The 16976-nt window shown below is 37.7% G+C and overlaps 1 protein-coding gene across 1 annotated transcript in view; it reads right to left on the reverse strand.

The window, feature by feature from the left end:
* The window catches only part of MRPS9 (mitochondrial ribosomal protein S9), a 65111-nt gene that overhangs the window by 21563 nt on the left and 26572 nt on the right, over positions 1 to 16976 (reverse strand). The window contains exons 3-4 of the mRNA XM_019428498.2: positions 11875 to 11937; positions 11759 to 11789 (exon numbers count right to left, since the gene is read on the reverse strand). Of these exons, the coding sequence (XP_019284043.1) occupies positions 11759 to 11789; positions 11875 to 11937 (94 nt within the window). The remainder of the gene's footprint in view (positions 1 to 11758; positions 11790 to 11874; positions 11938 to 16976) is intronic.

Consider the following 16976-nt stretch of genomic DNA (forward strand, 5'->3'; position numbering starts at 1 on the left):
AACAAAAATAAAAATATACACGGAGAGAGCTCAAAGAGCTGTATTTAACTGAAGGTAAGACATGTCTATAATTCCGATTAACTTTTAAAATAACAAAACAGCATTAATATATAGTATTTTAATATGTAGTTCAGCATGTTTAACATGTAAATATTCAGGATATTTAAAATTCCATATTCGTTAACATAAAACAACGTTTATATCTGGTAACATATTCCTATATATTTCACCATGAGAATTTCTAGAACTTGTTTTAAATAAACACATATAAAATAGCCCAAATCTTCTTGTTAGAACAAAAAAATTTAAGTTTGGCTGTAAATACAGTACGCCCCCATATTCCTTAAAAGGAAAACGGATAAAGTCAATGACATCGTACATTCAGGACATTAGGAAAAAGCACACTATAACAAAGGAAAACACTAAATGGATTTTTCCATGCCACATTATTTGTTCCAACTCTGTGGTGACATACCTCTGAGAGTTTAAACGTCTAAAACAGAAGGGGCCCCTGAAGGTGTTATGTGTAATTCCTTTTGAAATACAGATGGTCATTCACATCTAATAAACACCAAATAAACTAAGGAATGGAGTCACTGCACTACATAAACCAAACCTAACTCCACGCCCTTTGCCCTTATTTCTACTGAGTTGTTTCTTGGTTAACCATTTGTGGGAACACCAATATGTTAAAGGTACACTCCTTTGTCCATTACATAAGTTGAAAACTCTTTTCTCCCAATCTGTCACCCACCTTTTAATTTGGTTTACAGGTCTTTCATAACCAGTAAGTTTAAAATGTACATATATGTGTGTGTCTATAGCATGTGTACATATAGCATGTGTGAAACATAGCACGTGTGACACAGTCACTTCCTCCATGGCACCATTTCTTGACTGTTTTTCACTATCACCTCTACTAAGAAGTCTTGTTAGACATTTCCCGCTCTAACTGCCTCTGTCTCCATGAAATTTCAATACCACAAATACACTGCATATTTGTTGATGTACATGGTGGTCCTCTGGAGGACCATAAACATTGTAACAGCTCAGACTTTTCTCACCTCCTATGCACCCTTTTATGCCACCTCAGGGACAACATCAATCCTATTGAGCGAGCATGCTTCAAGACTTTGGCTTCCACGTTTTTTATTTATTTTTGGGACAGAGACAGAGCATGAACGGGGGAGGGGCAGAGAGAGAGGGAGACACAGAATCGGAAACAGGCTCCAGGCTCCGAGCCATCAGCCCAGAGCCTGACGCGGGGCTCGAACCCACAGACCGCGAGATCGTGACCTGGCTGAAGTCGGACGCTTAACCAACTGCGCCACCCAGGCGCCCCAAGACTTTGGCTTCCTAAAAACTATTTTCCTATATTTTCTTCTGGAATTTTTATTTTTTTCATGTGCAGAAATTTCACCTCTATGAAATTTGTGCTCGTGAGGCAGAAATCCAAGTTATTACTTTGTCCAGCAAAGAGTCATTATCCCATTACTCTTCTGATACTATGCTTTGTTGAAATACCACCTGTACAATAAGTAGGATATTTTTGTCTTCTGAGGATAGCTGACATTACACATAGGCCACTTTAAGTGAACATACGTAAAATGAAGACCAAAATTTCTAATAAATTATGAAGGAAAGTCTTGATAGGGATCTCAGCTTGAAAAAGAAAACCAAATTCTTATTTGTCAATGGCTATGGATGATTAAATACTTCTCCCACATCATTTTCATAGACTTCATGAAATCCTGCATATCTTCCAAGATTTAGAACTTTACTCTGCAATCCGTTTTCACTGTGTCGCTAAAGCATTCAAGTCAGAATGTGCCCTAGAAAGATAAATCTCATGGCTGCAGATACGACTCTACTGTAAAACTTGGAGGGGTTTCTGAATTGGGTCTCATTTCATGAGTGTGAGTGCGTATGTATGTGCATGCATGTATATATATTTGATTTCATGATATTTCATTCAATCTAAAGATGTCCCAGATTTTAAGATGCCCTATCCTGTATGTTCTATAAAGAGAGAAGGAAAAAAAGCCGATCATCATAGTTTACGTTAATTGTAAAATGAATCCCGCTGTCAAAGATCTTAAAATTGAAAAACTGTCTTAGAATTCACATCAACAAGCATGCCGACGCTGAGTCCTCTAATCTGGTCCACTGGTCTGTCTGTCAGAATACTGCACCACTACCCCACACGATTCAAAGAAGCTTTTGCTGCATTTTGATAGCTGGTAGGGTAAGTTTCCTTCATTATTCTTATTTCTTTTTCAACACTTCTCGCTGCTTCTTGCACATTTACTCTTTCGAATAAAGTTTCTGAGTTTCCCCCAAAGTCCTACCAGGACTCTGATGAAAATTACGCTAATTAATACTTTGAAAAGAAGCAACCTTGCAATCTTTCCTTACAGCAACATGAAGTCTTTCTTCCCAGCTATTCAGATTTTCACTTATGATCTTGAAGCTGCATAATTTTCAACATAAATCTCTTGCATGTTTTTGTTAACTTGTGTCTGTGTTTAAGTTTCTGTTGTTCTGGACACTGCCCCCTCCCTCATTTAACTATGTTTTCTATAAAATTAACTTTACACAATATACTCTCCTTTCACTATTTTCTTAGTAGACTTTTTGGTTTAGAATATTTCACAGCAACAGTGAGAGGAAGGTAGAGATTTCCCATATACTATCTTTGCCCCCACCTATGCATAGCCACCTTCATTATAAACATCCCCCCCCCCCCCCCACTAGTGTGGTATCCTTGTTACAAGTGAACGTACTCTGTCTGGCCATAGTTTACATTAGGTTCATTCTTGGTGTTGTATACTCAGTGGGGTCTGGATCCACCAGTATAATATCATAGAGTAGTTTCAATGCCCTAAAAATCCTCTGTGCTCCACATACTCCCCTCAATCCCCAGGAGCCACTGACCTTTTCACGGTCTCCATAGTTCAGCCTTTTCCAGCATGTCCTATACTTAGAATCATACAGTAGGTAGCCTTTTCAGTCTGGCTTCTTTCACTCAGTAATTTGCATTTAAGTCTCCTCAAGGCTTGACAGCACCTTTCTTTTCAAAAGTGCTGAATAATATTCCGTTGTCTGTACCTACCACAGTTTATCCATACACATACCAAAGGACATCTCGGTTACTTCCGAGTTTGGGCAATTACAGATGAAGCTGCTTTAAACATCTGTATGCAGGTTTTTGTGTGGTGTTAAGTTTTCAAGCCCTCTGGATAAATACCAAAGAATACAACTGCTGGGATCACAGGGGAAGAGGATGCTTAATTTTGTAAGAACCTACCAAACTATATCTTTCAGGGTGGCTGTCCCATTTTTGCATTTCCACCAGCGAAGAACGAGAGCTCCTGCTGCTCAACATCCTTGGCATAATTTGATAATGTCAGTGTTCCGGGTTTTGGCCATTCTAAAAGGTGTGTAGTGGTATCTTAGGGTTGCTTTAATTTGCATTTCGCTGATGCGAAGCATCTTTTTATATGCTTATGTGCCACGCATAGATCTTCTGTGGTATCTACTAAGAACTTAGGCTCGTATTTAAATTGGGTCATCAACAGTAAGAAATTACTGTTGAGTTGAAGAGTTCTCTGTGTATTTTAGGTAACTGTACTTTATCAGATAGGTCTTTTCCAAATATTTTCTACAACCTCGTTGTGGCTTTTCATTCTCTTGACAGTGTCTTTCTCACAGCAGACAATTTTAATTTTAATGGAATCCAGCTTATCCTTTGGTGTTGTATATAAAAAGCCATGGCCAAACCCAAGGTCTTCTAGGATATTAATTACTGATTCAATTTTCTTAACTGACATAGGCCTATTCAAAGTGTCTACTTCCGGAGTAAGTTTTGGCAGATTGAATTTTTCAAGGAATCGGTCCGTTTCACATAGGTTATCCAGTTTGTAGGTATGGAGTTGTTCATAGTATTCCTTGATTATCCTTTGAATGTCCTGGTATCTGTAGTGGTATCCTCTCTTTCAGTTGTGGTATTTGTAATCTGTATCCTCGCTCCTTTCTTTTAGTTAGCCTGATTAGAGGCTCATCGATTTTACCGATAACATAAAACGGATGTATACAATCTATGATCAAAGAACCCGCTTTTGTTGATTTTCTCCACTGATTTCCTGTGTTCAACTTCAATGACTCCTGCTGTAATTTTTATCATTCTTTTTCCTTTACTTACTTTGGATTTAATTTGCTCTTTGTCTAGTTTCCTAAGATGGAAACTTAGATAAGTGATTTTAGATCTTCTTTTCTAACATATGCATTTGATGCTATAAATTTCCCTCTGAACATTTCTTTTACTCACTCCTCTCATACAGATTAAATATTAGAATTCTCTTGCCAGAGGCAAGGTTAAAGTTTACAGCTCTGGACTCTCTCAGTATGTGTGTGTGTGTGTGTGTGTGTGTGTATACACACACACACACACACACATACATATATATACACACACCTACTGAAATAGAACTGTCTGCATGTTTTTTTTAAAAACATGAGTGATATTAAGCTGTATTTACCCTACGTACTTGCTATAGACTCTTTGTCTTCCCCTGCCTCCCAAATTCATGTTGGAACCTAATCCTCAATGTGCTGGTATCTCAGTGTGGGGCTTTTGGGAGGTAATCAGGTCATAAGGGCAAAGCCCTCATAAATAGAATGAGGAGTGCCCTCACAGAAAGAACCCCAGAGATCCCTGGTCCTTTCACCATGTGAGGACATAGGGAAAGACAGTGGTCTATGAACCAGGAAGCAGGCCTTCACTAGAGTGAGATTTTGATTTCCCAGCTTCTAGAACTGGGAGAAATAAATTTCTGTGATTTGTAGGCCACCTGGTATGTGGTAGCCTGAATGGACTAAGACAATACTACAGCATTTTCACTTGCTTTTCTCACCCAACACTGTGTCTTATCTGTACTAACACAACTAGAACTACCTCTCTCGATCATCAGCATATTACTCCACAGTAGGATTCTGACAGTTTAGTTAGCTATCCTGAATTGGTGAACATTTAGATTGTTTCTAGTTTTTTGCCGACACATAATACTTACAGCTTCCAATCTGATAAGGGATAATGGTTTCTTCTCATTGTTTTATAGAGCATGGTTTCTGATCTGATAGTTTCCTATGTTTACTGGTTGCTTGTATTTTCATTAATGAATCGACTATTTTTCTCTTAAGCTGTTTTTAACTTTAAGAGTACTTATTCTAGATAACAGACCTCTGTCTTGTTTCAAATTTTCTCTAGTTTGTTGCTTGCTTTTTTTTCCTTTTTTTTTTTTAAGCTTATTTATTTTGAGGGGGTGGGGAGGAGCAAAAAGAGAGGAAGAGAGAGAATCCCAAGCAGGCTCCATGCTGTCAGGGCAGAACCTGATGTGGGGCTCGATCTAATAAACCGTGAGGTCATGACCTGAGCCCAAATCAAGAGTCTGACACTTAACTGAGATACCTAGGCACTCTAGTTGCTTTTTAAATTTATAGTGTCTTTTTTCCAATTCAGAAGTTCTGAATTTTAAAATAGTTTATTGATCTCTCTCCTTTGCTTTTCTTGTGACTTACTGGTATAATCTTACCCATTATTTGATAGTTGTATGTTTATCCTTCAACTAGCCACTTTAGTTCTATTCTAGAATCTAAATCTCTTAATTCATAATGAACTTTTTAAGTCTTGACCCAATTCTGTCATCTTATGGATACAATTTTTTTTTTAATTCCGTTGAGTGGATTAAGAAATAGGACACTTCTGTCCACAGAAATGCAGACACCTATTTCCATCTATTTTTTAAAGACTGCTACAAAGTTAAAACAGAAAATGAGAATAATCCAAATGTTCAGCTCAAGAAATTTTGTGTCTATGAGCCCTCTTTGAAGAATCTACTAGAAAATGAACTCCATTCAACCAAGAGATGACAAAGGAACTGTAGCAAAAGCAGTTATGGGCAGCTTTTAATAATTTAATTATAGATGTAAGATTAGAACAAAGATGAGTAAGAGGTATACAGAATAAAATGTTACCCAAACCAAAGGCAAAACAGAAGGAAAGGGTGTAATGCAACACTCTAAACTGAATTAAGTATCCTCAAACAAGCATTTGGGTTTACTGGAACATACCCTGAATCAAATCTTCGAAACATGGGATCATAATGGACAAAAAACTAAAAGAAATGAAACAACTTAATCAGAGAAGAAACAGAAGAAAAAGCTAAAATCATCAGAAATGTAGGGGCACCTGGGTGGCTCAGTCAGTTGAGCGTCCGACTTCGGCTCGGGTCATGATCTCACAGCTTGTGAGTTCAAGCCCCGTGTCAGGCTCTGTGCTGACAGCTCGGAGCCTGGAGCCTGCTTCAGATTCTGTGTCTCCCTCTCTCTCTCTGCCCCTAACCCACTGACATCCTGTCTCTGTCTCTCTCAAAAAATAAATAAAAATTAAAAAAAAAAATTTAAATCATCAGAAATGTAGACTGACTTATACGTTACTCAAAGAAGAATTAGATTAAAATATAATAAAGGACATTGGGGGAAAAAGTAGAAAAACAATCAAGAAAATGAAAATGAGACAAAGGAAGAAGAGGAGTCAGACAGACAGACCACGACTGATGTGGGAAGCAACCAAAGAAGGAATAACATTTATATAATTGGAGACCCAAAGGACCAAAAAAAAAAAATGGAACAGAACTAACATCTATAAAACTTTTTGGATGTAAAGGACCAGAATCTACATACTGAAAGAGCTCATCAGCAGCACAGTAAGCTAACCTTTACTAGTCAATTCAATGACATACTTTCATAAAGTTACTAAACAAACATAAGGAATCTCTAGGACCACCAGGGGAAGAGGTTAAATGACTCCTAAGGAAAGATAACTAGACTGATATGAGACTTCTCAAGAACAACAGCCAAAGCAAAGCAACAACAGAGCAGCACTTTCAAGAAACTCAAGAAAAGAAAGCGTGAACCAAAGATTTTTCCCTCCAGCCTCGCTGTCCTTAAGTATCAAGGCTATAGGAAAACAATTTAAACACATAAGAGCTCTAAAATTTTTGTATCTACGAGCCCTCTTTGAAGAATCGACTAGAAAACGAACTCCTTTCAATCAAGAGATGACAAAGGAAACTTTAGCAAAAGGAGTTATGGGCAGCCTTTAACAATTTAATTATAGATGGAAGATTAGAACAAAGATGAGTAAGAAGTATACAGAAGAAAAATATTTAAAAAAATAGAATACACACAGACACATATTTTTGTATGTGTACACATAGACATGAATTTATTTGTAATGTTGCAATTCGGTGTTTTTAAAACAGCTCCTGTCCACCAAAATACATACAAGCAGAGAAAAAAAAAATCGCAATTTATTTGTTACCAATGAGACCATCATGTTACTTATTAGATCATCCTCACGCTCCATTCCACACTGGTTTGTGTGGTTTTGACCACCTCGTCATCAACTGGCAGGATGCTCATATCATCTCTGCATGCTTAGCATTTCATCCTTCACTGATGCTGCGGTATGTTTTTGTAACAGAGTATCATTTTCAAAAATTAGAATAATTGATAATTTGAATGTTTCCAATATTCAGATATTTAAGTAATGATATTCTACTGTAAATCTAATGTAGTTTTTAAGTTTGTGGCTTTGTATTTTCTAAGTGGGCAGTCCTAACCTCTATAAATAATTGACTTATTCCTAATTTCAGTGCCTTTTTTAACCCTACTGCTCAAGCCTTTCAAAACAATACCGAGTACCAGGGCCAAGTGGACACATACTTATTTCTGAACTTAAGGTAAAGGAATCCAATGACAGGTTTTTTTAATTTAATGTGTTTCTGTTTCTCAACCTGAGAAAGTTTCTGTTTAGTTGCGGTTTAAGAGTTTCATCAAAAAATAAATGCTGGGTGTGCCTGGGTGGCTCAGTCGGTTAAGCATCCCACTCTTGGTTTCAGTTTAGGTCACGATCTCACAGTGTGTGAGATCAAGCCTCGGGTCAGGCTCTGCGCTGACAGCAAGGAGCTTACTTGGGATTCTCCCTCCCTCTCTCTCGCTCTCTGCCCCTCCCCAGCTCATGCATGCGTACATTCCTTCTCTCTCCCAAAATAAACGTTAAAAAAAACCCAAAACGCTGAATTTTGTTAAATTACCTTTTTTCATCTATGAAAATGTTTTTTCCCCTGACTCAAATAACACATTAATAAATTCCTAATATTAAGCCATCCTTATATTCCTGGGGATAAAAAGGTTCTGGCACATTTTTCATACAATGCTTTATTTGGTTTGCTATCATTTTATTTAGTGAGAACAGACTACAGGTATTTATGCAATTCATGTCTAGATCTAATAATTGTGTGAGCCTTTAAAGTGACTCTGCAAGCTTTCATTCTTTTTTTCTGCTCTGTAACATGTTAAAAAGTTCAAGCTTTAGCCAAGGTATGATAGACCTCACGGACAGAACTTCTGGACTTTGCTCCTCTCTGACTACCTGTGACTTCTCTAGCTTTGAGTCTAACCAGTATTCTCCTGATTAGGACAATTTGGGGAATCATATTTTTCTTTAAACTACCTGTGTGAGAGTCAGTGGGGTGTGGCAGTGTTTTGGAGCAACGACTGCTGGGGCCTGTGCACATTCTGCCTCAGTCGCTTCCTAGCTGTGTGTCCTTGGTGTTTCAATTCCTTCGTCTGTAAGATGAGGAACACGATGGTATCTACTTAACAAGACTGTTGTGAAGATTAGGAGGACATACATACAAAGCACTAAGAGCTGGGCCTGACTTGCTCTATGTTTCGATAAATACTGGTCATTTTTATTAATTAGGATACTCTTCAAATTAGAATAAAGCTACCCAAAAACAATCTTACACTGTAATAATACGCTCTGAATATTATTTAAAAATTTTAATACTGTCCTTTTATGTTTTCCTTTCTCCTTGACCAGACTTGCCAGAAGTTGATCAATTTTCGAAGAACCAGTTGGTTTTATTTATCCTACCTCTTCTTTCAAATTTCTTCCTTCAATAGAGTTCTTTTCCTGCATTCTTGAACTGAATACTTAGTTCATTTACTTCTAGTCTTTCTTAATGTCTGCCAAATACATGTTTGCCTCTGTATAACACCTGCCCATATCCCACTGGGTTTGCTATGAACCGTTCTCGTTGTTCTACATTTCTAAATAATCTGTAATCTCAATTTGGATTTCCTCCTTAATCCAACAGTTTTATGGTTCTGTTGATTTTAAGTCAGAAAATCTAATCTATATAAATTCTTGGAATTTGTTAGATTTTTCTCTATGACCTATATAATTCTATTAATATTCCATTAGCATCCATACAGAAAAATGTATTCTTTGTACTTGTATGTGTAGCTATAAAATCATGCTGTGTTATTCAAATTCTTTAGAGCCTTAGTTAACAGCTTTTGCTATGAACATTTCAATGCTAAATGCTTGGTACAAAAAGGTTCATGGTCGTCAAAACCACTTAATGGATATTAGATCCTATCAATATAAATTAACATTCTTGTCTCATCGAACCATTCCCCGACCTCCTTGAATTCCATTTCATCTAGTATTAGGTGCTATTCCTTGAGCCTGTCACCAATCTGGTATATATCTTTGTTTTTTCCGATATTTTTATCACTTGCCTGTAACAGCAGAGCAGGATTTTTATGTTAACTCAATCTGGAAGCTTCCATCTTTTAATAAAGAGGTGGCACTTTCCAAACATCATAGTCTAGTCAAATCTAAATTTCCCTGGTATTTTTAAACATAAAAAAATCAGTTTGCCTATGTTTACAAAGTACAGCAACACTGGTAGGTAGGTGACAAAAGGAAATTTGCTAATTCTCAAGGAGTCCTGTTTAAATACAGTTAACTGCAGTGTAATAAAATCCTACTGCTACTGACACAGTTCCAAAATAACAAGCATTCTGCAGGGATCTCTAGAAGTTTCAGTGTTGCATTCCAAGTGATGTAATAACAAACTTTTAATACTGAGAAGCTGGTGAGATTTGAAAGAAACAGCCTCAGAGGGGCGGATGCATAAGAGATGCAAAGAGTAGAGATACACAGAACAAAGAGAAGAAGACACGTAAGTGAGGAGCCTGTGAGGTTGAAAAATAGACAAGCCACTAAAAATAAGAAAAAAAAAGTAACACATTTTTGGGTGTGTATGCCTTGTATATGCAGTTTTATTTCTAAAGCGAGCTGCATCTTTAAATTTGACCTGTACTTGTAACACAGCCTTCACGTATGATGTCTCCAAGAGCTATTAACTGAATTGGTGTTATAGTTTACAATCAACCACGTCAAAAAAATGAGAAAATATAAAAAGACAGAATGTATTTATAAAAAGACCCCTAATACTTGTAACGGGATTCAAAATACAAGTTCTCATTTCAAAGAGAGAAGGGAAACAGCAGAATGAAAAAAGGCCTGGCTTTGCACACAGGTTAAGACTTAGCAGAAGTATCAAGGCAACGCAAATACATTTTTTATAGAAATATCTGCTCTCCTACCAATCTCTATTTAATCAGCTCTAATTAGATACTGAGTAATGAATGCTGCCTGCACATCGAGCATCTGCGGCTACCGGGCTCTTCTCTACCGGGCACATTTTTGCTGCTGAGTTACATGCTTACTAAGAGTCAGTTGTGTTCGTTCCCAAGCCCGTTTATTACAATTGTACCTCCTTCTGTAGTTACATGAGTTAAGTATTACATAAACGGATGAAATATGAGTGGAAACAGAAAAGAGTTTTCGCATCTATGAAAACGAAGTTGAATGCTTTAGAAAAACTGAAAGGCAGGTTACCAAAAAACCAAGTTTGTCCATCTTCAGTGTGGTTAGAGAAAAAGTCTGCAGAAGTGAAGAAATATTTTGCACTCAGATTTCTTGGAAAGTCTAAGTTCTTTGCTCCACCGTGAGGAAACCAAACCTAAAACACTTTGATGATACGTCAACGACAGCAGGGTTATGCCAGAGAAACAGGGAGAAACAGATACCTACTCAAAGAAAACTACCCTCTAGGGTTATACGAAAAGATTGATGAATAAATGTAAATTTATAGCAAGTGTTTTTAAGAAGTGATTTCTGGCTTTAGTACTTTTTAAATTAATTGACAACTACCACCAGTCCACGTTGGGGAACAGGCTTTTAATATAAATTAGACAACAGTAAATACATGATTTCCTGGTTTGTATGTCTTCTTCAAGATTTAATTTTACACATTTAAAAAATAAACAGAAGAGCTTAAAAGAAGCCAGAGAAAACAGAGGGCCAGGCAAGAATGATGGCTAACTGCTCATCAGAAACAATGCAAGACAAAAGACAATGGAATTATATCAATAAAGTAAGGAAAGATCAAAAGGGGGGGGGGGAGGATCTATATTCAGTGAAAATATGCTTCCAAAATGAACAAAAGTTTTAAGTTTTCAAGTAAAAAAAAAAACTGCATTAGGCTTCAGCAGATCTGTTCCCCACTCTTCCTCAAAAAAGCATATTAGAATGCAAAGCGATTAGTATGACATCAGTATAGGCATGAACTCTAACCTGACCTGATTGTAATATAACTTACTTTAAGAAAACAGTTTGCAAATTGCAGTCATTTCTCATTAGGTATAAAATATCACTGGCTGACTTCACAATGGCCATGACACAGGAGCGCATCTCCACATGTGCGAGCGGCTGCAGATACGCAACGTAACACTGCAGTACGGGAAGAGCTGTTCATTCATTCTTGAGCCAACTTACCTCTCTGTTTGGGAAAAATCTGTTCAGGATGCTGTAAAATAAATTAAAGTACATTAGATAAATTACTGTAACATAGAAACCGAAGTGAAATTTTTAAAAAATATTAAGATAACTACCTTCATTATTGGCCTGGCTTGCTTCTCAAACAAACCACTTGGAAAAAGGTAAGCAATAGCTCTCTGAAAAAACACAAAGGTTCATTAACAGTTAATATAAACACAAGAGACTGAGTGCTTACTACATGCCAGACTGCAAACTAAGAGTTTCATACACATTATCTCATCTCATAATCTTTTCAATGGGATAGTAAAATCACCACATCCACATCCCCCCAAAGAAAAATAATTTGTAACTATTAAACTGGTTATTAACAACTTTGAAACACGGAGGTGATACCGCAAACTTCTCTTTTTTGAAAGCAAACGAGAGGCACTCGTCTACAACCTCTGTGCTCAAGAGCACCCCTTCGAACTCCCCACTGGCGGTGCAAATATCAAAGACCGAACACCGAAAAGAGCAGGCTCTAAGTCTCATCCACCGTGACAGCCCCGACGTTTTCTGACACTCTTTGAACTCTTCCTAGAAGTTGTGAGAGGCTTTTAAGCTACATTTTTTCCAGCCAAGTTCTCCTAAATGTCTGTTTCTCAATGGGGATGCTACTGGCATTTTGAGTGGGACAGCTCTGGTGCAGGCAGCCCTCCCCTTCCCCTGGACTGCAGGTCACTCAGCACGCCGGCCCTTCTCCACAACCTATGCCAGTAACATCCCCGGTGCCTGTGACAAATCTCACCCCCACGTTTCCAAATGCCCCTCGCCTCCCCGTACGCCGCCACCTTGACAACTGCATAAGCCATTCATTCCAGCGTCGTCTTCTCCAACACCGCTCCTCACAATGAAAAGCAAACCACGTGCATTGTCATTTCTGTTGAAGGGTGTCGGATGAGAAGTCTGTGGCCTTGGATCTTATTAGCTCTGTATCTGAACTCTAAATGATCTGGCAGCTCATGGGAACACAGTGCTGCTCTTTTAGAGAGGCTGTTCTCACGATGGGCCTCTCTGCCCACCCTCACAGGAAATGTGCTAGACCAGATTCTGCCCCCGAAAGTAGGGGCCTGTAATTTGGGGCTTGTAAATTCCATTATATTAGGGAGCCCGTCTGTGACTCTGGGTCGAGCTTCATTCTCCCATTCGGCCTCTTGGCAATAAAACCGACACTGAAGACACTCTTAGATCAAACATCAGAGGGCTCATTTTGTGAACTTTTTTTCTTTCTAAAACCAGAGACTCCTCTGCCTTCCTTCTCTGAAGGAGAAAAGGTGGACTTTTTAATAAGTGATGTTGAGAGAACTGACTGCCATTTGGAAAATGATAAAAGTGGATGCAAACCCAACAGCATACACAAGAATAAACTTCAAATGAGTCAGACGGCTAAACACAGAGAATCAAATCAAACAAGTACTAGAAGAAAAAACATGGTGAATCCCTTTACAAGCTACACCCCCACAGGCAAAACCAACATACAGCTTATTCATGGATTTATAACAATAAAATATGAGAAACACTCAGCACCGCCCCCCCACCCCCCGCCAAGGTTGGTTGCATAAATGATGGCACACCCTTGCCATCAAGCACTCGAGCCATAAAAAAAAAAAGACAGGTAAAAGCAAGATGCAAAAGAAATGTACTTAGAGTGTGACCTTTGGTGTAAGAAAAAGAAATAAGATAATACACACAGGAACGGGGGGGGGGGGGGGATATACATCGGCTTCTTTCCACACGGAAAGGTAAAGTGGAAACTAAAAAAAACCATCATCTATTAAGGGGTGGGCAGCAGCAGGTGAGGGGCACGGGGACGAGTCCTCTGAAGCGTGAATATGTCATATACATTAAAGATTAAAATTTTCAAAACAAACTCTAAAACTTAATGCAGACATAAACAAATAAACCTAACTTCTAATGACAAAAACAATTGCAAAGAAATCCCCAACTTTATTTGGAAGGCTTAGCGTCAGGAATATTAATACTAAAATTCTGAAATATTATGTGTATTTTACATAGCATAAAGTAAATACATATGTTAATTTTACAGTGACCAAAGTTTTACTGTAGAGGAGATACAAATATAAAAGAAATGTCAGTTTGAATGAGACAAATCAATACACACTCATGATCTTTAAAAAATATTATTTCCTACATTATTACTCTAATATTTAAAAGATACTAGTTTTTACTTGTGTCCCCTGAAAGCGCATAGAAGCAATGAAACTCTAGGAACAATGGGTGGCCCCTAGCATCCAGATCTTAGTTTCTAAATACAATTTCTTAGTACAAGGAACAGCGTATGGCAGAGAAATAGTTAGGCCTTAGGCAGGAAAAGTATAAAATAAGCCTGAGACACTTTCCTGTGCCAGAAAACAAGGAAGTGCTCAAAAAGACAGAGAAGCCAGCTTCAAGGAGCTCCCACTGGCCATACCTGGGACAACGCGAACATCAAAAAGAACAATGACTATGCCTTGTAACATGCTCAATATGTACATGTTGAAGAGTGTGCTTGTGAACACACACACACACACACACACACACACACACACAGGGTCACTGGCTTTCTCTTTTTTCCAGAGTTCTGAAGTAGGGGGTGAGGAGAAAAGGAAAGCCTCTGTATGAAAGAATACCAGTTAAATAAAAATAGAAGGAATGGCGGAAGTAGAAAATCATTGTTTTATAACTTTCAAGGTAATCACCAATTTCAGCCAAGGATCACCAGTGGATGCTAAAATCATTGGCTGAAAGGTTACTGGGGAATGGAATATTCAAATGAATCCAAAGTATCACCCTAGAGATTACCTGCCAGTTACAAGGCGGGGAAGAAGTTCCTTTTACAATAAAGAGGTCTAGCGGTTACTAGTTTTAACCAAGGGATAAGATGTACAATCAATAGTGGGACAAACTCACGATGTACCTCCCGGTGTGAGGGAACAAGAAGTACACAATATCATGGGAGAACTATCTGTATATACTCTAAATCTAATCACAAGGAAGTAGAAAGCCAGAATGTGGGATAACTGTAGAAGACAAATAGTCTGAGTTCTACAAAACTAGCTGGCTATAAAGGCATTTGGGAGAAAATTGAGAAAATTTAAGTATAGACTATATAATGCATGACATTATAGAATTATTATAATTGCATTTAGGTACAATAGTGGTATTGTGGAAAAAATGGTATAAAGGTTGTATGTATTTAGCGGTACATGCTGAACCATTTAGGGGTTAAGTGTTATATCTGCATTTTCAACGGCTTATTCAAAAAAAGCTTTAATGTATAGAGAAAAAGGGAACGTGGCAAAACGTTAACTGGCAAATCTACGTGAAAAGTATACGTATATATGTATGTGCATGTTTGTATTCGTTGAATATTCAAATTTCCTGGAAATTTGAAAAATGTCAAAATAAAAAACTGAGGAAAATGTTAAAAATTAAAAAATAAGTCAGCCAGATCTTTCCAAATCTAACCGGTCTCAGCAGGGCCACCAAGAGCCTACAGCACGTGTGGGCCACCTAGACTTCAGGCCTGGTTCCCACAGTCGGACACAAGGCTGGTCAGACATCTTGGCCAAGGGGCTACTGACTCCAGGCCTGGGGGAGAGTATTAGCGGGGAGGACTAAAGGACAGCTCTTCAGCTGGGGGTGAGCGCTCCATAATTACAGGGGGGAAATCCAACCAACTTTCAAATTCGGTTCAAGCTGTTACTGGCATCATTTTCAAATATAAAACTTACCATTAACTTAGAAGTCCAAGAAGAGAATGAAAATGTAAAGAATTCCATCCCACAGCTGGATTTCTCATGAAAACTAAGACTCAGATAAGTCACGAGGAAGTTAATTGGCAGAACTTGAAAATAAAGTGTTGACTGCAAGGGGCGTCTACGTCTTACAGGCAATCTCAGTTTTAAAAAAAAATAAAAGCAAGCCAATAAAGAATCTGCTAGATATACTCTGCAATTTCCTGAAAGGATGAGGAAAAGTAGCACTGTCTTAAAAAAAAAAAACTCAGCTAAAAGCAAATTAACACATATTTACTAATTCATAATTCCTCACCATATTATTAGATGATAATATAGTCTGAGATGATAAAATACCTACACGATGGGATGAGTGAGGCGAGGGATGTAGACACTGTAACATAGTATTAGGCTACTAATGACCTTCTGATATGGCAGAGAGAGGATCATGTGCTTCTGGACTGGGACTCACCACAGATCACTGGAACCACAGAAAGCAAAACCACAGACAGAAGGGTAACACTGTACTCAAGGGATAAATCAAGAACCAAATTGCAGAGTCCTCAAGTGAATCAACTAGAAAATAGAACATTTTATAGACAATTGGGGAAACTGAAATACAGATTAATATATAAATGTTCTCACACCCTGCTACAGACTATATTCAAATTAATTTTGTTAAACGTGATAGTGGTATTGTGGTTGTACAGGAAAACATCCCAATTTTTGGAGATATGCACTCATGCATGAAGGGCTAAAGTACCCTAATGTTTGTAATTGACTTGAAGAGAAAGTAGTTCAGCCACAAAATAGGAAGGTGAAGTAAATATGGCAAAATGTCAAGTTATTTAAACTAGGTGACGGGCATCGGGTATGCACTGTACAATGATGTCTCCTTTTCTGTATGACTGAAATTTTCACAAGAAAAAGTATACAAATTCATGTTTACTGCTATTGCTATTAGCCTAGAATATTTCGCTTTTTCAGTTCTGGTTCCTACCCCCATGTTTAATAAACCTACATAAATACATAGATGTGTGTGTGTGTGTGTGTGTGTGTGTGTGTGTGTGTGTATACACACAGATACATACACACATACAAGTGATGAATCTTATTCTTTTACAATTGAACTGAAATTGTTTTCAGTTCAGATATAAGCAACTATTGTGAGATATAAGCAACTGCTGTTTCAGTCAGATATAAGCAACTATTGTCTACACTTCTAAATTTCTATTGATTCTTTCGGTATATTTTTGAACTGTTTTCAAAACCAATATTTCAGGTATTTTGAATTGTTTTAATGAAAGACAATATAAAATGAAATCACAGAATGATATTACTTATACTTCCAAAGTGTTCTCTTTCTTTCAAATAAGGCAAAAAATTCAAATTCTCACTTGGGGGGAAATGATGGAGCAATCTTCTGGTCAACACAGTCC

This window comes from Panthera pardus, unplaced genomic scaffold (assembly GCF_024362965.1).
Source record: "Panthera pardus isolate Hobbes unplaced genomic scaffold, ASM2436296v1 HiC_scaffold_25, whole genome shotgun sequence".
NCBI classification, from domain to species: Eukaryota; Metazoa; Chordata; class Mammalia; order Carnivora; family Felidae; genus Panthera; species Panthera pardus.